The sequence below is a fragment of the Ammospiza nelsoni genome, chromosome 11 (assembly GCF_027579445.1).
Source record: "Ammospiza nelsoni isolate bAmmNel1 chromosome 11, bAmmNel1.pri, whole genome shotgun sequence".
NCBI lineage: Eukaryota > Metazoa > Chordata > Aves > Passeriformes > Passerellidae > Ammospiza > Ammospiza nelsoni.
In genome coordinates this window covers 16,744,904-16,770,317 of record NC_080643.1, presented here as the reverse complement: position 1 = coordinate 16,770,317, position 25,414 = coordinate 16,744,904, and the positions used below count along the sequence as shown (strand labels likewise).

Below are 25,414 nucleotides of genomic sequence, written 5' to 3'. Positions count from 1 at the left end.
TGGGCCTTTGCCTTTGAATTTTCCCCTGCTTTATTTTGCTGCTGCTTGTGTATCTTGTGAGCCAGCATCTCTCATTTGTAAACCCATCTTGATTGTGTGAACTCAAGGACCAAGATTACCGGACCTGCCCCAAGTATGTGAAGCCAAGCAAGCTCATTCGACTGGGAGGAGTGCCTGAAACTGCCACAAAGGATGATGTAAGTGGGATGTTTCTCATCCAGAAACTTCTCTTGAGGGTTTCTAAAGTACCACTTTGAAGTCTGGTTAAGGCATATCAGATGGTCTGTCATTTCCCCAGGGGAAAATCCAGATTTAGAAGTCATTGCAATGTTACCTGTTATCTGATTATTCTGGGTTTTTGGGGCTTCTGGAAGTGATGAGTTTTCCTGTGGTTGCATGTGGGGTGTTGATAGCTAGAAGCCTTGACTCCAGACTCTGCAACATGCCTTACTTCATCACTGCTTTATATATACCAAATATTGTTACTACTATTTTGGGCTCAGAAGACAAGTAGTGTCTAAGCGAACTTGTTTGTTCTTAGTTACTTGAAATTGCTTAAATGAGATCTTACAGAGATGGAAAAGATATCTGCTGTTCCTGCTGATTTTAGTAAAAAATACCCATAAAATGATGTAGGCTACATGGTGAAAGTAGCTCAATTTCTTATGAATTAGGACTTCAGTTTTGGGGTTTTTTGTTTATTTGGTGAAGGTTCCAGGCATGAGAACCCCTACATGCAGCAGTTTTTGCTAGGGCTAACTGTAGTGATCATCTTCTGGGGCTTGATAAAGGAGAACTCACAAGAGAACTTTGTCCTTCAGAGGATGATAAGACCCATAACAGTTGCTCTTGTACTTTGATTTTCTTAAAGGCAGTAGGACATCTTTGACCTTAAATAAGGATCTGATCTGAGTCTGGCTGAAAGCAGTGTAATAAACCTTTGAACAGTTGAATTGTGGTGTAAATGGTGCTCACTTCTTCAAACAAAACCCAAAAATACTTTGAAAACTCAGTAACAATTCTCAGGTACGGCTGGAACTTAATTCTCAGGTACTGCTGGAAAGTGTGTCAGTTTGTAACAGCCTTAACCTAGAAAGAACAGAACTCTTGGAGACAGAAATGTGCATTGGCAAGTACCTTGGGTTTGGAGGTTTGATTTTGGAGATGAAGTGGATCTTATTTTTCCTGTAGATCCTCAACGCTTTCCGAGGGCCTGATGGGACACCTGTGAAGGACCTGCGACTGAAAGATTACAGCTCAGGTGAGAATGCTTTTCCAGTGCTTCTACTTTCAAGGTGACAACAGGGTATTTTTTACACCAATATCCTCTTAGGCAATTTGGTTAAAGTCTTACATTCCCTAATTGCAGGTATTTTTTAATGAAAATACCCTGTGAGTTTTGTAGTTTGTCCTCTTGGCCTCAAAATTGATGGGTGTACTCACTGCTGCCTCAGAGGTAAAGCATGTGTCCAGCTGCCTCTGGAGAGGTGTAGGAGCAGCAGGAAGAGCACTAAGGCTGTTCTAATATCTATCAAGAGTAAAGCCATGGGACAGCAGGTTAATTTTTCCATAATTTTTGTTTTTAACTATTACTAAATCCTTTTGGAATGTTCTAAATCTCGTTTCTGAGGTGGTCTTACTGTGGAACAAATGCTGCACAAATAGTGTCCTCAGGAAACCTGTTCCATCCTAACATTTCTCCTTCGGTAGCCTGAAACTGGTGCCCTGCTTAGGTACGAAGACAGGTTAAATAAAAAGACAAAGTAAGTTTTATAAGCAGATATCCAAATACTGGGTCTGGTTGTTCTTCCTCATTCAAAGAATAAAGTTCTGCTGTACTTCTGATCAGTGTGTATAGGATTCTGAAGAAAGAAATATTTTACAAGGCTGCTTTGTGAAAGAGTTGTACTGGAACAAAGATGTGCGATGGTAGGAAGGGTGAGTCCTGGGGATTGGTGTGGATAATACTAGTAGGAAATACCTGGAAACTGGTATTTTATTTTAATTTTATTTTTAAACCTAGGAGAGCAGAGGCTTCTACATTCGTCAGTGCTTTTTTCATATTTTCAGTATGAGTTGTACATGAAGCAGCTGGAATTCTTGGTGTCAATTCATTATGTAAAGGCTTCCAATGTGTTGAGAAACTGGGGCAGTGGGGTATTTGTGTATTTTTGTTTCTGGAAGCTGTCAAAGGAGATTTCACAACCTTCTCAGGAACCTTTGAACTAAAGAACATCCCTGTGTCACGTAATCTGGCCTAAAAAGCAGGGCTTAAGGGGCACAGTTAGTCTTTCTTGCTTCCTTTCCTCTTTCCTAAGCATATTTCAGTATTGCTGTCGTCACCCACACAGCACTGACTGCAACACAATAATTGCAACACTCTCCTTTCTTGCCTGTGCTGATGAGATTTGTCAGTTGTTTTGGTTTTTTTTTTCCTTCTGAAACATGTCACTTCAGTAATAAATCAAATTGAACTGGAAATTTCTTTGTAAGTCTCTTCCCATGTACGTTATTAGGACTTACTGCCCTCATTAGAGAGCTGCTGTTTCTTCCTTCCCCTTCCCTGTTTCAAAGGCTGCTGAGGATGAGACTCAGTGTCTGAAGTTATGTGCAGAGGCTCCGGTATCTGCGGGTGCTCACATGTGATGCGAGGGCTGCAGTTTTCTGCTGTCTCTCCAAAAGCTGCATTCTGTTCCAGGCTGTCTCTTCAGCTGCAAAGTTGGCTTTTTAAAAAGTTTTTCTGGCAATTGTGGGGAGGTAAAGAATGAAGTTAAAATTAGGTGGTGTTTTATGAGCTGTGTAAAGCTGTTGTTTAACCCTGTCCAGTCAACATCAGTCATTTAAGCGGCGTAGCTTTGTTCCAGGTTACGTGGAGGCTCCAAAGTCTTTGTTTTGCATTGTGTCCTGAGGCTGCATTTAAACAGCTCTCTGATCCTTCTTGCACAAGATGGATGTGTCTAGGGCAATAAAAGCTTCCTGCATTGTGAATACTTGTTTTAGAAATTGGGTAACTAGAAGCTGTAGTAAAATTAATCCAGCTTTCCACATTGGCTCCTCCTAGAGAAGTGTATAGAAATGATTTAATATTAACTTCTGGAAAGCTAAACCTCTGAAACTAGAGGCCAGTCATGGGCTGAACAATGCTTTTATGATGGGGTGTGTATGTAAATATCCATAAGAATGAAAAGCAAACCTTTAGGATTACTGATGTCTCTGGGATACACCTGCACTGCTGTATGGGCTCGGTGGGACAATGGCAGCCTGGCTCAGAGGAGCACGTGCTAAGCCAGTCTGAGTGGGTTGTATATTTTTAAATGCTGTCCAGAAATGTTAAAAATAACATTAATCATGAGTACGCATGTTGAGTGTGTTTGAGAGAAGAATGCCTGCAGCTGTGGGGGAAACAATAACAGCTGTAACAAATAACACGCAATTAACTCAAAATAAGTGAGGTTTGGATCAGTTTCTCAAAAAGATAATGCTTATCATAAAGCTTATCTCAGCAGCTTCAGTGTAATGATTCCACTGTATGATCTTCTACAAGACTCTTTCTGGTTTGGGGAAAAAGATATGGTTGATTTTTCTTGGAAAAAGCAGCTCAATTTCTTTATAAAGCCCCTTTTTTTACATACCCTGTATGTGCGAAGGAAAGTCTATTTTCACAGAAGGCTGTGCTGAGAATGGAACTCTGTTCTTAATATACCTGGTGTGATTTTGGTATGCATTCAAGCTGTTGATTCTTTAGATTATTTTGTCTCTGAAGCCCACAAACTGAAACGATGGCTAGATTTTAAACAAGGCAGTGAGAGACCTTAAGAAGTGGCATAGTAATTCTATTTAAATCAAAGAGGCAGATATTTACAATGATAAAATGTCAAAGTCAGACTTTATAGTATTACCCTAAAAGACATTAACTTGTAATTTCCATCAGTTAGATTTTTGAGTCGATGCCTGTACGTTCAGACTGAAGTGCCAAATCCATTTTTGGGTGGAGGAGGGCTTCTTCTAGTGTGATGTATATGCCTTGGCAGAAATAACTATATTAAATCTTTCAGCTTGCATTCTCAAGTGTGTTTGGTTATGTCTGTCCAATTAACCTTTGCAAAGAACAAACCTTAAGGTGATTGTGGAGCCTTCTGAAGGACTATCAGCTGCTTTGGTGTGCAGGATGTCCTGGAGCCTTGTGTGGAGGCAGAGCATGGATGTCCCACTGCTCCTGTGGATGTCTGTGGTGATGACTTGTCAGCAGCTCTCTGGGAAGGGGTTGTGAGCTCCCCTGTCCCATCTGAAGGTGCTTGTCTCTGCTTGCTGGGCTCTGGGCTTTCATGTGGCTTTACACCGTGGTGTCCCCTCCTTGGAGGTGTGAGTGCAGTGTGTGACAGCACTGGCTGCTCATGGAATGGGGTCTCTCTTCCTCCTTTTACTGTCCACGCTCCTGCCTCAGTGCTGACTGCCACGAACTTGAAGCTGACACCTTTGACCTTTAAGGAGTCTAACATGAACATACCTTGCCCTGGTTTTGATTTTGATCATATTTTAAACTTATCTCCTGCCTGATTTTCATAAGGCTTTATTTCTACTTCCCTGAGTAATGTCAGACATAAGCCTGAGATCTCATCTTGAGGGTCTGATATGCACAGAGCTCTGGCTGAATCACTCACATGTGCCCTGGAGAAGGAAGCATGTGGAGCCAGCCTTATCTTAAAGGGCTGCTTGTCTTAAAGGACACTGCAGTGGTGTCCAGAGTTATAAGTGAAAGCACAAGCCACAGTGAGCCTTCTGTTCAAATTGTTCTCCTGCATGCAGCATGCAGTGGGACAAGCTTGGAACATGTGTTTTCCAACCAGGATTCGTGTTAGTGTTGGTACCAGCAGCTGTGAAAGCTGTTCAGGGAAAGTGAGCCTGAGAAATGGCTGACAGCCCACAAGACTTCTCTAGCTCACTCCATAAGCCCATCTGGGGAACTGAGAAGAATTTTTGCTGGGCTGGGAGAGCCTGGTGGAGAATGGACTCTCACTGGGGTGGAGAGGAGCTCTGAAGTGGACCTGGAGGGACCAGGTGAGCTGGATTCTAGTCAAGAGGAACTGTGACATCTACCCCAGCCTCTTTATGTACTCTAAATTAGTGCAGCACTTCAAAAATTGGGAGATTTGGGGTTTTAACCCTGTTTTGACCCTTGCAAATACTCACTTTTGAACCCTGGGTGTGTATGTGTGAACACAATGCAGCACCCCTGAGGAACAAAGCACCTGTGAACAGGAATGCCTGGAGCAGGTAGAGCAGCAGGAATGCCTGGGGCCAGAGCAATGTCCGCATGGACACAGGTGGCTCCTGCTAAAGGACAGGCTCCTTCCTGTGCTGAAGGAACACCCAAGAAATGTAGTGTCACTTGGAAACATGAGCTGCTTTATGGCAGCTGCCTGCTCCATTTTGAAAAGCTTGTGTTTTAGCAAGTATTATTGCCACTAAATGTACTTTACTGCTTGCTCAGCCTCCTTCTTGCCCTAGCATTCATGTTCTGTTTGATTTGTCCAGGCCAGCCCCTTATGTGGTGCTTGGAACTGCTTCCCTTATCCCTCCCTGTGTTAAACTTAAAATTGCCTTGGCCAAGTCCTACAAGAAACTGGATTATCTTGCTTTTTCTCTCTAAGCTCTGCCGCATTGGTGCCCTGTTAAATATTAATAAGCCCCTTAGATAAATCTTTAAAAGGTGCTGCTTTTTTTTCCCCCTTCCAAGTGCAGTCTATCTTGTATATCACAACAGTGAATCATTGGTTTCAGGAATATATCAGGAAGCCTTTGGAATTCAGAATTGTATTTTTCAGTGTTATATTTTGCTAAAACTCATAATCTAAGAGTCCAGAAGTTTCCAGCTTGTAATGGAAAAATTGGTGCAGATCTTTTTTTTTAAATTGGTGCATCTCTTCTCAGCAGGGATAAGTTCTCCATTTTCCATGGCAGGAGTGCATTCCAAGGCAGTGAGATCACCTTTCCCTTGAGGCAGACCTGGTTGTGCATTTGTCAGGCCCACATATAACAGGGTTTTAGCTTCCTTGCTGTGGGTGGTGTTTGGGTAGGGCAGCTCTTGGAGGCCAGAAATGCTGGCAAGATGCTGCTCCTGCCACAGGTGCCATCATGCTGCAGCTCTCAGCTTTAGGTAGGGCTGGAGAGGTGAGCTGCTCATCTGCAGGGGGAGGGAGTGTTTCTGGAACTGTGCCAAACAGAAAAAACCTTTTTGTTTCCTTTCTGGAGTGATGCAGTGCCCAGGGGGAAACTCTTCCAAAGGGTGGGTTTGTGATGAGCTGGTGGCTTCCCCATATAGAGGGCTTGGCCCCAGCTCTCTGGAGTTAGATGAGGACTAGGTGCCACAAGGACTTGGATTCTTGGGTTTGGTACAAACACACGCTGTGGGTTGCTGTGGGATGGCTCTAGCACATGCTGTGGTGCAGAGGGGCATCTGGCCTGTTGTGCTGATTATACAGAGGGCAGCTTGGCTCACCATCAAGGCTGGTGCTGATGCACCACAGGATGAAGAATCTCCTGTTGCTGTGCTTGGTGCTTTGCACAGTGGTGGTTGTGTGGCTCACTGCAGCATCAGCCATGACTCAGGCATGCAGAGCTCAGGCACTTGCTGAGAGCTGAGGTGACCATCCCTGAGCTCAGGAGATCCTGTAACACACAAGGAGTTTCCCCTTGAGGTGTGGTCAGATCCCCCAGTGATCAGCAGAGTTCTGCAGACTGCAGGGCTCACCTGCCAGCACTTGTGGAAATATCTCCAGCACTGATCTGCCTGAGCCAATTGACTCTAACTTGTAGCTAGAATAGTGTGCCAAGAACCAAAAAATACACTTAACTGGAATTAGTCCATGGTCATCAATAGCAGTCCTTGCCAGTTTTCCCAGCTGTGTGGGCAGTAGGCTTTTGGCTTGCCTTGCTTGGTTTCAGGGCACTAGTGCATTGTCTCTTGGAAGCAAAAGGGATTCTTGCTCCTCTTTCCTTATCTGTGATGTGGTGGCTTGGGAAATAGAAGTACAAATCTGGTCTAAGTCAGTGTTTGTGATGGTGATCAGCCTTGGTTCAGGGTTATAAGGCCTATTCTGAAAATGCAACAAACACATCCATCCATAAAACATGCTCGCAGCCTTTTTGACATGCAGAATCCGTTTTTACAAAGGTGCTCATTCCTTTTGCATCTCTGGAGCAAAATTTCAAGGCTTTGCACAGTCTACTGACATTACCTTGATTACTTTGTGCTGAGATGCCAAGTCATATATCCTGGACACCAGGTTCACATTAGCAGCACTTTAAAACCAAGCTCCTGGGTGGAACATCTTCCCAGGTATGCAGCTCACAATCCTCTCTCATGGAGTCTAGTGAGGGCCCCAACATTCCTCAGATTCCAGGTTTCTGTACAAACATAATGTGATAGTTTGTCTTTAATAAAACTACAGTGTGTACAGTGTTAACATTGGGTTTTTTTCTCTCCTCTCCTTTGTGCTGTGTATAAACTGTCCTCCTTGGGCCAAGAATGGTTGACAGCCATTGGGGCTCTGACTGTAATAGTTCCTGTAGTTGATGGAGCTGCTGGTGTCCACCTTTGAGGTTGTCTCAGGCAGGTCCTTTCTGTGTCTTGTTCTTCAGGATGGAGGAAGGAGAGTGGACTGTAGTGCTCTATCTTTCAGAATACAGCTCTGTTTCATTTCCTGTGGTTTCAGTGTTGTTCTCTGTCATGAATGAGTGTGTAAGAGTGTACTTCTTTACACAGAGGGACAGCAGGAAGTGACAGGCCTTTTCCCAGCAGCAGGTGTGGCTTGTAAACACTCAGCCTTTGAAAGGGACTGGGGATATGGCTTGTTGCAGATTGTCCTGTTTATTCTAGTATAGCTCTTCAGCTTTAGTAGCTCTGAAGACCAATTTATCTGTGCAGTAAAGAGATCTGACAAATATATGGATGCTCAGAATCCACCAGCTGGTATTGAGAGAGCTCATGATTTTGGCTTCAGTGGTAGCATAGATAGATTGCTGCTGTACCTGCCGTGCTGTGGGGTGCCCTCCAGCTTTTCAGACTGGTGGGACAGATTTATTTCCTCTGCCTGGCACAAAAGGTACTACTCTGGTGCCCATCCTCACTGCAAAGGCAGTGCCTGCTGAGTAAACACAGGTACAGCCATTCCTGAGCATGTCCAGGAGCTCCTGTTTTCCTGGAAGCATTGAGTGTATGATGCCTCCTAATAGTAGCCCAGTGTAATAGCACAGAGATCCAGAGAAAGCCCTGTGTTCTCCAGTGTTTTTCACTCTGGTATGAGTGAATAATAACAGACCTACACCTGCATCTTTCCTTGGAGGAAACAGGCAAATCTTGTGCGTGGGGTCATGGGCACATTGCCAAAATCTCCCACTCATGAGGTAGGTCTTCCTTTCAATCACAGATGGCAGATTGTCTGAGAACAGGGTGCACAATCTCTGTTCTCCATTACCTGAGCTCCCCAGAGGTCAGTGTGTGAGACCACAGATTCCTTCAGGGATGTAGAAGTCCTTCATAGTCACACCATGCTTTATGCTCTAGCTGCCCTTGGAGCCATAGAACTTTCTCCTCTAGCATGGGTGAAACTCTGCCGTGTGTTTCCTCAGCTGCACCCTGCTCTGCCAAGCTGTCTCTGGAGGGAGCAAGCAGCAAGAATCTCCTGCTTCAGCTGCTGGCCATGGCTCTGCTTTAATGTGCCATCTCTCTGAATCCCAGAAGTCTCCAGAACTGCAAATGCTTTTCTTCTGTGGTAGTTGTGTCATATCCTAGGGGAAAAAACAAAAGTGTTGTAGTGATGGTGGGGAAGCTCTCTGCCTAGGAGACTGCATGGCATCCATCTGCCTTGAGGCTGCTTAGCCCACCTGGCAGATGCAGGGACTTCCACCATGCTGGCAGGTGGCCCAGCTGCCCAGGGCACTGTAGTGTCCTTTGGTGAGCTGTTCCATGGAGTTACTTTAATGGGGGACCTCTTCTTGTCCCAGAGGAGAAGGGACATCTTTGTGTTGCACCACAGCAGCTGGGGGTTTGTCACAGTTGTTTTTGCAAAGGCAGGTGGTGGCTCCCCATGGATGTGAGGTAACCCAATGCCCTCAGCTTGCTGGGGCCGTGCAGGAGCACAACTGATGCACTCATTCCTAGGATCAAGAAGCTGGGTTGCCTCTTGGATTGGCTGCCTTTGTCATGTTGCCATCCTGCCTTCTTTCCAAAACTATCTTTGCTTTGGCACAGACAGGGCTGCTGTCACTACAGGATCTTTTCATTTGGTCTTCTGAAACTCCAGAGAATTTTTTTTTGTCTTCACACTGCTTACAGCCCCTCTGAGAACAACATTATGGTTTTCCTTTATTTAGATCTTTGATATAACAAACTATGGTGAAGTAACACATTACTATGTGTCAGTTGTTCAGTAGAAACTGTGTCTGTATAGAGACAAGACTTATTTTAAATCTCAAGTCTTTGATCTCTATATCTGAAGCCAAAGAACAGTAATTTTAAGGCAGGCTTTCAGGATTTTTAGCCAAACTATTGCATGCTAGCAGGGACCCTCCATGTGCTGTCAAAATTCACTTTGCTAAGACACGTCTGTTTCAGAGGCAGAATGTTCCTTATTCCAGTGCTCACAGAACAGCTTCCTGGAGCTCTAAATGTGTCCCTGCTCCCAAGTATTAAGCATTTGTGCCATTTTCAGTGCAGAAGACAGCCGAGCATGCTTTGGGAGCATCCGTAAAGGATTGTGTATACATAGAAGCACTTAAGGGAAAGCAGAAGTCCTCTGCAATCTATGTGCACCCTCTCCTTGCATTCTGATTTCATCTGTCGTACACAGCCTGTGGTACTGTAGACTTGCACAGCTGAAAGGAAGTAGCTAAATAAGGTACAAGAGTGCTTTTACACAGTTGACCTAAAACATAGGGGGAGATGAGGACATGAGTGTTTTATGGCTGTGCTAGGGCCAAAATCTGGGCAAGTTCAAGTGTTCCTGTTGGAAAAATCATTTGGACAGTGTAGCTGTGCTGCAGCATGCTCAGAGGTTGTGGGGGAAATACCACATAAGGATTTCTTTCCTTTTTGACAGAGTTTATGTTTGACAGAGTTTATCATATATACTTCTGCAAATCATTACTCCATTCTAATTTCTTGTGCATCCTGAAACTGTAGTATTGTACTGATCAATAAGTGAAGAGGCCAGGATTTATATCTTCATGTGAAACCTTGCCTGTGAAGTTAGGCCTCTTTGAGTCAAAAACCCTACACTGTTCTTCTGCAGTGGTTTTGCTTTGCTGGTTTGATTGCTTTGGTTTTACTTCTATGGCCTGAAGAATATCAGAGGGTATTCTCCAAGAACTGTCACTCACAGGGGAGCACTGCTTACCTTGGGATGCCTGTGGAACCAGTTGCTGCCATTGGGTGCCTGGCCCTGTTCCTCCATCAAAATCCCATGCCCTGCTTCTGGTAACAGCACCTAAATTGTTGGCATTCTGGCAGGCAAACTCTGGGAAGGCTTTGGAAACAAAAATATCCAAGCTCAGCAGCTGCTACACAGAGCTGAACCAGCCCTTTGGAGGAGGCAGAGAAGCGGCACAACAGTTGGTGGCAGGAGCCTCTGTAGTTGCTCCCCCTTAAGAACCAGCCTCGAGCCCCTTGGTTTTGTTTGTCTTCTGGGTAGTGTGATTGTTGCAGATGGTGGAAAAATCAGCAGCCATTGCTTTTTGAAGGTGTGGTGCCATTGTTCCACAGGCTTCCATTTCAGTTGCCTCCCTGCCATGGCCTAAAATGGAAGGATGCTGTGGAGGAGCTGGGGGCAGGGGGGCAGAGCAGGGGTGGCGTGCCGCCCAAGGCTGATGTTACTCCGTAGTTCTCACATCCTGAGTGTGCTTGTCAGATCCATGCAAAGCTCTGGATCTGGAGGAGGGGAAAAGTGTCAAGCCCCCACACATCTTCAGCAGTGGTTTTCAGCAAGTGGCTCCAGGCTGCTCTCTTCTTGCATCACCACTTCTGTGCTGTCTGTGCAAGGACAGCTCGTAGTGAATGCCGGAACGCTGCGTCCTCTGCGAGCCGACCACAAGAGCTGAACGTCTGGCCTGGAGCCGCATTTTGGCAGGATATGGGGCCCATGGTTATTGTTTTTGTACATGTTATTGCTGCTGTGTTTGTGAGTTCGGTGGGGGAGAGCAGACGAGGGGAAAGTGCAGAAGGAGAAATGTGCTGGGCTTCCCCTTAACTGTCTCCATGTAATGCTTGGAATGATCCTCTGGCGTACATTCCTCCAAGTGTCTGAGCTTTTGTGTCTCTCTATAACATTCAGCCTTGCACTCTCAGTTGTGTCATGCTGGATTAAATCCATGTCTAAACTACTCATTCCCTTCATGAGGACTGGGATGTAAATGTCCTCTTATTGCAGAGCAAATAGAATGAAAACTTCTGCAATCTTGCTTTGTGTTTCTCTCACGAGGTCTCCTACACATAGAAGTAAGATAGTGCTCTGATCTTGCCTTGCTGATTACAGCAGGCTTTCAAAAATCCTCTCTGAAGGGGAACTGGGAGCCTTATGGGCAGACAAATATCATTCATGCAGCCCTTCTCTAAAAAGAAGGGAAAGAAGCGACTCGAGAATTCTGGATTTGAGTAAGGCTTTAAAATGTACCACGTGAGGCTGCACACTGTGCAGGGAGTAGCAGAGGTGACTGCCTGGAATGCAGAGCAGTCTCCCAGCAAGGGGCAGCACTGCTTCTGGAGAGCAGCTGCCTTCTGCAGAGAGGAGAACTCCTTCATTTGCAAAATGTGATCCGGTGTGGCTGTACTGCAGAGCAGAATGGATGCTGTGGGAACAGCTGAATCAATTTGGTTCTGTCAGTTCTGCCAGCTGAAACCACACCTCTAGTTCCAGGTGCCCACTTGATGTACGAGTGTCAAGTGCCTTTAGCTGCCTTCCACCACAGATGTTGTGCTGCTGGACTGCATCTTCCACTGAGCTGAACAGCACACAGATTGATAAATTTCCATTTAGCATAATTATATTGACTAAAATAATATGGGAAAATTGAATAAATTCCTCTATGAGGTGGAAGAGGTGCTAGATTCAAATTGGAGTCTTGTTATTAGAGGCAAAAGGTGCAAAGTCAGGATTGTGTTGTTAGAACAGCATGCAAAGAGCTCCCAGAATAAAATAAAAAGATTAAAAAAATCAGTAGGGCTTGATGATGAAATAATTTTGTGTGGTCTGGTCTTTGATGTGGTAAAGTACAAAGATGGTAAAGTGAGAGAGAAGGAAAAACTAGGGAATGCAGCAAATGTTTTTAGGCAGAGGCTTGAGGGAGATGGGGACTGTTTCCCAGGAGGCTGGAATGTCTTACCTCGGAGAAGCATGCATGGAATTACCTTTTCATGGAAGGTGAGGGGCTGAAGCAGTAGGAACCAGATACACACCTGGGTTGAAAATACTGGAGTTGAGGTGTGCATCTTTAGTAGAAGGGAAGAGAACTCCTCACCACGACAGCTAGGTGCCTAAAGTGGCACAAATCACTTGCAGACCAGCCTTCTTCTTGTTCCAAACCAGCCAAAAGAGCAGCAGGAGGAGGGAGCCAAACTCTGTCACTGCTTGTGCCTATGTACAATCATCTCTGCCCATGATCATCCGGAAAGTGCTATTTTGGAGTGTGGTGAAGTTGTGACTTTAGGTTGTTCCTCAGCATTCCAGTTCTTGGAGATAGTTTCAACATCAGGGATGGATCTTGAGTTGGTCTTAGATTCTGTAGTGTTCACCCTGCACTTTGGGACATAATATTTCAGTGCAGGTAGCTGGAGTACACAGTTAAATCAGTGGTTCCCTTCTGCAGTGATGGAGATAACAGCTTTCCAAGGAGTGAGAAGAGTAAAGGCTCTATAGTTTCTTGAATCTAAACTTAAAGCTCTCACACTCTCTTATGAGTGCAGTGATATCTATACCAAAATGAGAAAATTGGAGTTTTCATTCCTGCTCAGCTGCATTTTTTCATAATGCAAGGGATTGGACTTCAAAAAGTAAGCAGGTGTTGAAAGAAAAATAGCAAAGGCAAAGGTATTGTGTTAGTTCTCTCTGAAATATTGCCCAATTAAAATGCTGGCTATTCGTATAAAATATATCTGCAGCAAGGTACTTGGAAATGATTTATCAACACTTACTTTGGAGAGTGCTTCCTCCAAGGTAGCATACGTGAAACTGGCAATGGAAAGTCACTATGACTTAGAAAAAACAAACAGCAAAGCAATTATTTCTTGCCCTAAGAAAGGGTGTGACTGTCACTGGGTTGTGTAAGGGAAAGTGGGAACACTACTATTAATGTTCATGGTAAACTGCACAGTTAATCATCATCCAGCTAGTCCCTGGTTTCTTTCTTTTTCATTCTGAGGTAGAGGGGTGGTGGTTAGAGGGCTTGTCATTGGAGGGAAAGGGAAATTGATGATTTAATGTGGCTTTCTGTATGACAAGGCACTAACATGACTCCCGTCTGTATTTAAATGCTGTCCCCAGGTTACGACTATGGCTATGTCTGCGTGGAGTTTTCACTCTTGGAAGAGGCCATCGGATGCATGGAAGCCAACCAGGTTGCTTTACAATTCGGTCAATGCTGCTAGAAGATTTTAAAAGTTTTTTTTTTGGTGGGGTGGTGGAAAGCCAATGAGGTTTTTGTGAAGGAAGATCTGTTCTTGTATAATACACAACAGCGCGGTTTAAATGTTGTTACCAGAATCTTCTATCAGGCTTAGAAATGCCAGCAGGAGAGAGCTGCTGGACAGCAAGTGGTCTGCCCTCCTCCCTGGTGTGTGTCAGCATGCTGGCTCACTCAGAGGCTGGTGGCTGACAGACTCCTACTGCAGGTTTTGACCCTGCTGTTTTTGTGCTCTCTGGAATGCAGTTGGGAAGAGCTGTGCTGGCAGTGATGCTTCCCCTGGCTGTTGGTGCACACACACACACACACACACACACACACACACACGACTGTAGGTGCATACCCTCGTGTGCAGCTCTGAGTCAGCTGTGACTTGAGTGCTCCACTTTGCCATATGCCTTATGTGTGGGAGAGGTGCTTCATTGTGCATCTCCCCCATATCTATCCTGTCCTTTAGCAACCCAGAGCTGCAGACACTACCCTCATGTGCAGTTGAGCCTGGTAAACCTGAACATTTCCAGCCCTTGAAAGGACAAAATGACTGAAATCCTCAGTGGCTATTCAAGAGGGGCCTTTACTCTTACCTGGTATTTGAAACTAGAGCTGTTTTCTCCTATACCAGAGTGAGATGCATAAAATTTGTTAGATAAAACATAGATTCCCATCTCATACTGGCCTCCTTGTGCCTTGAGACTGCAAATGATGGATCCCTCAATAGAGCCAACTTCTGATCCCCCTTCCTTCACCATATCCCTTAAGTCTCCTCTTTACTGCTTTCTTCCTCCTAATTTGCCTGAGTAAGGATCCATATCAATTATCTTAAGCCTTTTTACCTGAATCCTGGGTCTTGCTGTCATGGGAGGAGAGTTATGAGTCAGATTCAGAGCTGTGCATCTGCAAAAATGTACTTACAGTTAATGAGTCTTCACAGCTGGGGTTTCAAAGGTCCCACTAAGCACTTGCATTTGCCTCTATTTTCAGTTACAGAGGTATTGCAACTTACAAAAATGTTTTACAGAAATAATTCTGTTGCTGGGAAAGAGCCTGGCACATTCCCACCGAGGTGGTGGTGAGGAGCACAGAGAGAGAAGGCTCCAGAATTAATTATTACTTTTACCAGCAGTGACAACTTTTATTTTCCCTTCAGTGTTTCTACAATTCCCAATTTATTTTGTTGTCACTGGGGAATCTATAATTATAGATGACACTGCTTTTAACTGAATGCCTCTCCATATTCTCTCCACCCTTCTGCTCATATGAATTAACTTCCTATGCAAGAGCAATTCCCAAGTATCTGGGAATTTGGGAATCCCTCTTTTTCTGATTGTTGATACCTGCTCTGCCCTTTCTCCCATTTGGAGTATATAGAATTGGGCAGGTGTTCTAACTTGGTCAGGTTTGGTCCATTGCTACAGCAGAGAGCCTGTAGGCAGCAATCCTTAAACTGAACTGGGTGCCTGCAGGTGCCCAGTAAATCTCTGCACACACATGCATGGGAAGAAGCTCTGGCTGGTGTTCCACTGCTGCTTACACTGACCTCCCCAGCTTCAGTTACAGCAGCCATTCAGGCTGGGGAATGCTTTCCTGTGCTTCCCTTCCCTGCTAATGACAGGAGTTGAGGTCTCAGCCTTAGACACCTGGGATGTGCTAAAAACAGACAGGGCATGAAAGTCTTCCAGTTTTCTTCCTGCTATACCTGGCTCTGTGTGTGCGCAGATGAATGCTGAAAGATGGAGTGCTTGGAAGGGATCATCTCCCAAGCTTCCATATGCCAATCTTCATCATGTTTTAGTAGACCTACAGGTGTTAGTAATTAGAGAAGCTGGAAATGTGGGGTTTGGGATGACCCAAGCTACGTGCATTTGATCAGGAGAGCTGTAATTTCTGGATTACCCCACATAGGTTAACTGGACTAATCTGCTTTTGATTGAACATGAAAAAGAGCCTTTCTAATTACCTAAATTAGAAAAAAGAAAAACCTAGCAGCATTTGTACCTGACATACTGCAAAGGAAAGAGGTGACTTTAAAATTCTCAGTAAGAGACAAATAGAGATCTTCAGAAAGGGAGTTATGAGTTGTCCCTGGGGAATAGATATTCCACTTCAATGACTTCCAGGGTAGAGTTGCAAGATCATCTCCTTAGACTGAGAGTCTGCATTTTTGCAAGCTGCAAAACCAAAAATCTGTGTTAGCTAAGACGCAGATTCTTTGATAGTTCAGTTATTTTCAGAAGGTTATCAACTGTCCCTGTCAAATTCAGTCACTTGTGAGAGCATAAATAGCAAGTGACATGCTGGTCCCTCACTAGTCAACCTGCCTCTTTCTCAGGCATCTAGAGGCTGGGAATAAATAGCTTGTGCAAAACCAACATTTTTGATGCGATTTAATGCCTGTTGAGCTGCCCTTGCCTGAAGAACAATTTGCTACATCTCTATATTGTATCATTCTGATATTGTGAAATCCTTTTGTTTTACTCAACACACACCAGCGCCCACTTAAGATCATTGCCAGACTTGCAAACTACAGATTTACCAGGTTCAACTCCCTCCATTCAGTAAATCTTAGCATGTATACGTGACTGCTGAGATTTGAGGGGGCTTTTCTGTTACATACATTGTGATAAGGAAACACCCATATTTGTGTTGCCCTGATTTTGCAGGAGAGTTTCACTCCATGTTATTAACTGCCTCAGCTAAAGTAATGACAACAGGCACCTTATTAATTGCTTTGACTCGTTGATTGCTGCATTGGCAACTGATTCCAGTGCCAAGGTCCCATCTAATATAAATGGAAGGTTCTGGATTGCTGTTATTCCCAGCATGGAGGTGCTGGGCACAGGGCTGGATGAGTGAGGTGCCAGGTGCTGGCTCTCCCCCTGGCTTTGTGGGGGCTCTGCCCTGGCAGGGCAGATGAGCTGTTGATTTGTTGTACAGAGGCTTGATCCAGCCCTTATAGCAGTCTCATGGTTGGTGATGCTCCTGGTGGCCTTTTGTTTCACAGTAGCTGTCACTAGAGTTGTGTGAGACCTTTTCTGTCTGTGATGAGCTGCTTTTCTGTTGGGGAGAAAGTTATTTTGAATGGAAAATGGAGGTTTCTGTCTGCTAAGTCACATGATTTTTGTTAAATAATTTTCCCTCCCTTATTCTCATTTTTGAAGGGGTGGGATGTCGCATTTGGCGTTTCTTTGGTGTGGCCCATGGTGTGGTAGTGCTCCTGTCTGAGGGCACCAGGTTGGCTTCTTGGAAGCAGCTTTGGGAATACATCCCATGGCTGCACTTGGCCATAGGCTCGGGATCTTTTTGCATTCCTCCTTCATGTGTAGAAAAGAACAGCCATAACAAGCATGTTACTTGGTGTGAGAAAATCAGGTGGGAAATGAAATACCCTTTGTACTGTTGTGTGTCATAAAGGCAGGAGGAACAGGAATGGAAGGAGCTTGTCTCTGCTGCTTGCATATTTTAATTCTCTTTAATTCTGAGTGTTTTCACTGAAATGGAATTGGTTGTTATACATATGGAAGCAAGAGGGGTTTTTATGAGCTCAGGAGCAAATGGTTTGTCTCTATTGACTTTGTAGTATTGTCTCCAAATCCACTCAGGCCTCAAACTTAGCAACACTGGCTGCATGAATATTTCCTAGCTTGTTGCTAGTAACTAACAACTTTGTAATCCTTTCCTCCTGTTTCATAAGAAAGAGGGTGAGAGGAGAGCTATAGCATGAACTTTTAAAAATGCATACACTGTACATTATTGTGCAGCTCTCCAGGCATGTGCTGGAGTGGTTGTTCAAGACTTGCTCTTGTGCCTTCCTGCACTGAGGCTGGTACTTGTCAGAGCAGTGTCTCTGCAGTGCTGTCCTTGTTCAGCTTGCTGAGCACACCAGTGTCTCCACTCCCTGCTTGTTTTTTACTGGAGAGAGTAAGAGGGATTCTTACTGGATTTGGTGGGTGCTCACTTGAGCATGTCCCACTCCTGTGCAACTAGAAACATCAACTGTGTGTTTCTCCTGCTCTGAGCCTATTTTCCTGTATCCATTCACTGCAGGGCCTTTCTGTATTCTGTGTGAACAGAGCTTCTGGTGCAGATCATATTTCACAGGCTTTTCACTGTAGCTGTTGGTGTTAAAATCCACAAGATGCTGTGACAAGCAGGCAAAGCTTAGGACTTTCTGTCCTGAAAACATTTGCAGTAACAAGCCACAGCTCTGTGTGGCTTCCCAATTAAATAAGGAAGAAGCATGTGCTTATCCTGAGAATGGAACTTCTCCTGTGACCTGTAACCTTGGGGTATTTATTGAAGCCTGTGCTACAGGGAGTGTGTTGCAATTTGTAAAAGAAAATGTGTGTCCAAGCATCAAAACTAGTTGCTTTCCTTTTGGTAGAATGGCCCTAATTGTGGAATGTGGAATTTTTTTTCTAGAGTCTGCCAGGTTCCCCCTGTAATGGAAGATGACACCTGCCTCAAATGCATTTTCACGGGCTGTCTGGTATCCATCATTTATTCACTTGACAATGTTACTCTGTCTCTTTAGCTTTAACCTGCAGTGGAGGGTGGTGGTGGCATGTCCACAAATACACTGAAAATCCATTTGTGTGTTAGGCTAAGGGTGCTGGAGATGGCTTTGCTTTTGACCTGTTCTCCTTGGATTCACAGGTGGCATTATATTCTGCTTTTCTTGTTGCATATCAGATGTGTGGGTTTTGCTCAGGTTGTGTCATTAGCACACCTCCTTTTCCCCTCCTCTCCCTCACCCCCACGAAGCCTGTCCTGCTTTTGATTGTGGATTTCTAGAATCTGCTGTTGGAGTCTTCCGCTTTGAGTGAGGGAAAGGTTTGTGTACCTAGGCAGTTTCTTCTGTAAACATCCCAATGGTTTGGGAAACATGCACATTGTGGAGGAATTTTTATGAGCCACCTGACCTATATGGAAAGTTCTCTCCACAGGCTAGTGGATGAGTGGATTTCCAGGCAGCAGAGCTGATTTGGGGTTTTTTGTATCTGATTCAGTGTGTGACCTTGTCACGAGTTCACCCTGGGCTTACATCACAGAGGCTTGACATGTTGAGTCAATCATTTTTTCATTCCCTCTCGTGTCTCACTAATCACTGCATTGTACCAGCATTTAACTGGAGTTGTCAGCTTTGGAGATGAGTATGGAAGCCTGCAGTGGGGAGCTCCTGCAGCTGGGCAGACACTTGACTGTGAATAAGCAGTTGGATCTGCCTGCAGTGACCTGTGACAGGGCTGGGTGTGTGGGTGTCCATGTGTGTATCCTGCAGTGAAGCTGTGATAAATGCACTGCCTGTTTGGAAGGACTGGCTTAATCTCTGTGTGCTGCAGAGACCTTCCATGTGCAGAGAAGGGTGGCTTTTGTTGTAAAATGTAACTGCCAAAAAGTACCAAAAATATTTCTCTGGACCTTTTTCTCTTCTGTCTTCTCAACATCTTCTGTCATCTCAGCTCTCCAAGCCGTGTGAATCCTCTTAGTCCCTCTTCCTTTGGCACAGAAGGTTGTAAGAGATCTTCTGCCAGAGACTTCACACACTCTTCCTTTCAGCCAATAGTAGCTTCCCATCAATGTGTTTTCTCCAGCCCTTCCCAGATAAAAAAACTACAACCTCCTTCTTGGCAGCTCTGTCCTGCCTTGCCTCGAGAAGCAAACCATGCTATCCAATGTGTTTTAAAATAAGTTCGCTTTTCACTAGAAGAGTTGTGAAGCTGCATCTTCTTGCTCTACTTGTGTGATTCCCAGCTTGCCATGTCCCTCCACCTCCCTGCTTGTATTCCCAAATCCTGTCCTCCTTTTTCCTTCAGCCTCACCTTACCCATGTGGTGGGACTGTGTGTGTTTGCTGCTGCTGAACTGCTGCTCTGCAATGGGATTGTCCTACAGGACAGCTTCTGGGTGAGCTGGCTGGAGCATGCAGCACATGCTTAAGTGGGACTTCCTCAGTATCTCTGATTGCTGCTGGGGATGTGTGGCCCAGCAGGGTTATCTCAGGACTCAAATATTGCTGTATATTACAGAATTATCTATTCTGTGTGCTGAGGTTGGCTTGGGCTGCTATATAAATAGGTTGTTTCACATAAAGCATCACTCCCTACCCTTCTCTAAAATGAAAACGCTCTCCCTCCTGGCCCCTGCATTTCTGTTCTGGTGATGGGTCTGTTGCAATTTTTTGCCCATTGACATTAACAAATCTGTGTGATGGTGTAATTCTTAAATAACCATTCTTTCCCTATAGATTATAAATGCCTTGGTAATCAAGTTGTTCTCTGTTGGATTAGATGTTCTGTTTACAGTGCTAGGAGCTGGAGGAAATAATTGTGATTTCCTGAAATTTGTTTCAATAATTTGATCTGTGAGTGATTGACAAGACAGGTGTCCAGTCCTCTCTGGTTGATTGGCTGTGTGATCTGATATATCAGTACTTGTGCTGCATCACTCCCAGCTGCAGGGCACGAAAAGGTTGGATATTCCCTGCACTGGTGGCTCAGAGTGAGGAACCACCATGGGACAGCCAGACCTTTGGTCATACCCAGCACTGGTGTTGTAAAAATGAGGGCACCTGAAAGTTATTGCTTGTGCATGCAAAGTGTACCATGGGTCAGTCTGCCTCTGCCCCTTCCATAGGGCTAAAGTTGTGTTGTAGAGGACTCCCTGGCAGAGCATTCCCTAAGAAATAGCTTTGGTTTGGTCATTTTCAGTACACAGAGCTTTTTCCTGAGTGATGAGGCATCTGGAACACTCATCCTTTGAATTCGTTTCTAGGTGAGATCTTGCCTTGAGCTAGGAAAGATTTGAAGTAATCTTTGGATGCATGGGCAGGATACAGATGGCACCCTGTCTCTGTAGCTGTCAGGTCCTCTCCTCCTAATGTGTTAATGGAATAATTGTGTGCCAGTGGGGAAATCTTAGTCATAGATTATGCTGTGTATGCTACCTATAGGTGCAAGTTTCACTTAAAACAGAGCCATGGTTTCCTGCTGGCTGCTCTTTCTCACAGACTGTATGTTTTTTAATTGAGTTTGCATTAGTTGATTTTCTGTGACGATCTGTAGAAACTTTAAATATATCCCTGTGTAACCAATTGGAAGGTGTGTGCCTCGTAGCCTCAGCGTGCTTCAAAGGAACATGGTAAATCAGGTGTAGGACAGACTGTGTGGGGCTGCAGTTGATAGATTGTGTACATGGTCAGAAGGGGATTTTGGATTAGGATGTGAAATCCCTTGATCAAGCTCCTATATGAAAGTAGTAGGACTCATGCCACTAATTTGCTTTGATGCTTTTGAAGTCATCCTCTAAGTAAGCTGGTAACTAACCAAGCTGCAGCTGCACTCTCAGAAATTCCCTCTGTTCTCTGAGAAGTGGACAGTGCTGATGATACCACTGAAGAGTCTTAAGGGAGATGAGCGGGCAGTGAGAGGGAAATGTCTGGACTTGTTCAGTCATGAATCAAGACATCTCAGTGAATGCACCACAACTTTCATTTCCAGAGTGAGACCATTTCCTATCAGGGTTTTGCCATAATGGTTTGCACAGGACCTGTCACTGAGAACGAGGTGACGCAAATTGTTGGGCTGAGTCCAATGAGTCCTCAGCCTAATTCCAGCAATGTCGAGGGGAACACCAGATATGTTTTACAAGCATGTGAGCCAGATTATAATGCTAGGACTCCATCTGGACTGTTTTGATAAGTGGGAGCACACCAAAATGTTGCAGTTTTCATTTGATGAGTCGTTGTTGTGAGCTTCAGCCTCAGAACTGTTCGTTCATGCTTTTGTGCTATCTTAGCAGCGATTGCTTTTCCATTATTTGATGCACTGCTGGTGTTGGATTGCTGGAACAGGAAGGTAAAACGTTGACTCCAGAGGTGGAAAAAAATGTTGAACTGCATGCTTCCTGGGGTTAAGGAAGAAGGCAGAACCACTGTTTCCTTCTCTTCAAAGAAATGGTCTCCTGCCCTTCTGTAGAAATCATGTATGCTTTTTGTGCATCTAGGGTTTTGATAGTGAGAGAGAGCTGGAATTCCCTTCAGATGTGGATTTTAGTCTGTTTTCTTCCCAGCTGAGTTTGTATAGGACCTTTTCAATTTAAATAATGTAAATTTGGCTGTCTGGAATTGGGGCTCATTCCAAACGAGTACATTGCATTTTGCTGTTTTCTGCTCAGGTTGTGAAACTCATAGGAGTAAAATATTAAATTCAGATTCAAGTTTGAAGATGGGAGATCAAAGCTCTGGCAGTCAGCAACTTTTATTTGTGAATTTCTGTTTCCATTTGATTGTAACTGGGTTGTTAATGTTCTTGTCTAGAAATGAAATTATTACAGTGGAAAATGGGGGCGGCACGCCTAAATGGGCTATTGTGTCATTATCCATCAATCACAGGCAAGAAGGAAACAGGTATTTAACACAGGAGGACACAGAGTTATTATCCACCCCATTCCCCTGCAAGCCACAGGGCACCTTCTAGACTCTTATTAAAGCTTTAATACCTACAGAGAGCACAAGAAGCACTGTGTGCTACAAGATCAGAGATCAGGAGTTTTGCTGTCATTCTGCATCTGTGCAGGACCAGGAAACACAGGAGGGGGAAGAGCAATGAGAGTGCTGACAGGCAAAATCCCTCTGCACTGCTGAGGAAAGGCACCAACTTCCCCAGTCCTCTCACATAAGGGGGAGAATTTCTTTTTCCATCATATCAGGGAATCTGTGAATGGGACAGCCACTGACAGGTCCTCAGTAGCACTGTGTGACCAACTTACTGAATCCTGGCTACAATTGCTGCCAGAAGAAAGTTGTGTGGGAAAATCTTGGAGCTGTTTTGTACAAGGAGATGTAGGACGGAGGTGGAAAGTTCTTCCTGGCTTCTGCAGAACAAAAGCTATCAGATGTAAAGGAGCAGTCTGCCTGAAGATTTATTTTGTGGTGCTCTTGCACTGTGTGTATGTGTTGACAGCTACCAGATGTTGCATCCAACAACATGCCTCCTGCATCTCCATCTCTTCAGGCCACCTATGAGTTCAGATAGTTATGCTTTCCACAGGATGAACAAACAGCTTCTGAAGGACAGGGGAATAAAATCAAGTCTGTCATGTAAGGAATTACATTTATAATGAGGGTCAAAGCTATAAAGCTGTAAACATAAGATTTAAGTATTTAAAACTCTGTCTTTAGAACAAGAGAATGAAAGTAATTTTCTCCCATTTTCATAGACAACTGGGGAAATCTTCATTTTTTGTGATGTACAGTCCATGTCTGACAAGGAAATTAGCAATATTCAGATGGGCTTCATGAACCAGATTTGAGCCAGGATGGCATTTAAAGCCCAAGCAAACATTTGATGTACTTTTCCATCAAGGATCTCAGGAGCAGAGTTAACAGAGAAAGTAATTTTAGGTCTTAAGAATCCCAAGATGTATTTTCATACACTTAATACCAGGTTGAGAAGTCTCACTAAGAAGCTTTCTCACGGTGCAAAGCTGTACATTAATGATATGATGACTAAGGTGTTTTACTGTTTATAGCCCTAAGGTTTTGAAAGCCTGAGTGATTCTTCCCAGCCTGTGATATCACTGGAGAGGCGTGCTGAGGTGGTTTGGATTTTTTTCCTGACAAGCTGTTGTTCTGGGCCTGGTTCATGTGGAAGTGGTGTGTCCACTGCCACTGCTGCCTCCTCCTCTGTCCTTTCCATTAATTCAGCTCATTTCTTTTTCTTCCTTCCAGTGTGTGCTGGGCACATCACTAAATGTAAGAAGTGAATTCCAGAAAGTTTCACAGGCACCTGCTGATGACAGGCAAATGATTGATCCATCTGGCTCTAAGAGGAGCAGCTGGAAGCATCAGCTCTCTGGTGCTCCAGTGCTTGCTGCAGAGAGGTGAGCAGCACACAGGGAGCTGCAGGCAGTACCCTGTGCTTGGCTGCCCTCAGTCTGCACGGGCCAGTCTCTGTCCTGAGCCACCAGATATTCAATCAAGTCCCACAGGGGGTTCAAGTCACAATATCTGAGCCACCCACTGCTGTGCAGCTTATGTGACAGTTTAAAGAGATTTCTGTGCATGCTGTTTCCCCTTCCCAATCCCTTAGGAATTCAGCCATGCTGAGGCACTTTTGGCACAACAAGGAACTGGTTTCTTTTCCTTCCTTGGTGTCAGGGTTGTCAGAGGAACTGCTGTCCTGCACACTCACCTCTCTGGATGTACTCTCCCAAAGAGCTGAGGTCAGCCACCAGAGCCTGGAGAGTCACTCCTTCTGCACCCTGACAAGGCACTAAATTCATTTCTTCAGCAGTTCTGGGAACTGACCAGGAAGGAATGATCTGAATTTACCTCTGGACTTTGTGCAGTTGCCTGAATGAACTTATTAAACCTCAGTGCCCTGAAAAAGGAAGAGGTGCTGGGTTCCACAAGGAACTGTGACACCCACTAGTGTTACATTGCACCCAAGCCAGGCTAGCAGGGAAAAATCATTTCCCTCCAAAGGGCTTGGATAACTGTTTTCAGGCTGTGTCAGGTTTCTTGGCAAATACTGAGCCAAGAGGTTAAAGCAGCTGGTTTCCAAATCAGCTCCTGAGAAGAGCTCTCAGGAGGCAGCATCTGCTCAGACACAGAAATCTGTACAGGTGCCAGCCTGAAGGTGGGCCAGCTGCCTTGATGTTCTGTCCAGGTGTGAGCATTAAGGATCTGGATATGGCTTTTGGACAGGCCACCTCAAGGTCACAGTGGTGTGCTGGGAACCATCACTGGGAGGACACAGGTAAGTGTTGCACTGCTGGTGGCAAGTGGCAGGGCTCTTGTCCTGAGGGAGGCAGGATCAGACACCCACTTCTGTCATTAACTGGGAATCTAGGAATATTGAGAAATGATGTCTCTAAGGATAAAACCCTCTTTTCTTCAGTACTTCCTCTTCCCAGGGTTTTTGGGTCCTTTCAGCAGAGAAACTGTCCTGCAGGGAGCTTGCCTGGGCACTGGCTGCAGAGAAGGCACTGCCAGGGAGGGCTCTGAGTGCCTAAGAGTGGAGTTTGGAGCTGTGTCTGGAGGAGCCTCTGGAGCACACCCTTCCCCATCACAGTTGGTGTGTTCTTAGCAAACGTTTGCTGCTGCACAGAACACCCTGAGTTCTGTTCCCTGTGCAGGTGTTGGAATTGGTGTGGAATCCCATAGGTACATGCTCCAGTGGAAGAACATGTCTTTTTGTGTGGGGTCTTCAAATGCTTAATTAAATTGTCTAGCAATAAATTCGTCCCTTTCAGGCAGAGCTTTCCAGCCTTTTTTTCCACCATGATTTTGCATTGGGAATGCTCTTTAGGGTTTTGATATTTGTGCTTCAAACCTATGATTAAGGTGCAGGGTGTTTCCTCATTGTTTCCCAGCTTCCTTATGGCCATTGCTAATTGTAAAGTATCCCTGAGGGAGGTGCACAGGAAGGTCCTGGACTGGATTAGTGCATTGTGCTAATGTGCTTAAGCTTATATTGTTTAACAGTGAGATGGGATGAGATGACCTTTGAGGAAAAAGGTGGTCATGTAAAAAAAATAAAAGAGAAATATGTCCAGGCAGTAGAGCAGCATTTTGGAGAGAGAAGGGAAGTCCCTTTGTTGGGAGAGAAGGGGGTCTGTGAAGCAGCTGTTGTTCAAACATTGTCCATGCAGCAGCCCATGAAAAGTAAAGGAATATTGATGAGGCAGAGCCAGGTGGATCCTTCCCTAGAGCCATCTGTGAATAATGATACTCAATATGC

The 25,414-nt window shown here is 44.8% G+C and overlaps 1 protein-coding gene across 3 annotated transcripts in view; it reads left to right on the top strand.

The window, feature by feature from the left end:
• Nucleotides 1-25,414, top strand: part of RBM6 (RNA binding motif protein 6) — a 58,825-nt gene that overhangs the window by 9,525 nt on the left and 23,886 nt on the right. For all 3 annotated transcript variants that reach the window (XM_059480237.1, XM_059480238.1, XM_059480239.1), the window contains exons 4-6: nucleotides 108-197; nucleotides 1,192-1,261; nucleotides 13,536-13,609. In XM_059480237.1, coding sequence (XP_059336220.1) covers nucleotides 108-197; nucleotides 1,192-1,261; nucleotides 13,536-13,609 — 234 coding nt within the window. The remainder of the gene's footprint in view (nucleotides 1-107; nucleotides 198-1,191; nucleotides 1,262-13,535; nucleotides 13,610-25,414) is intronic.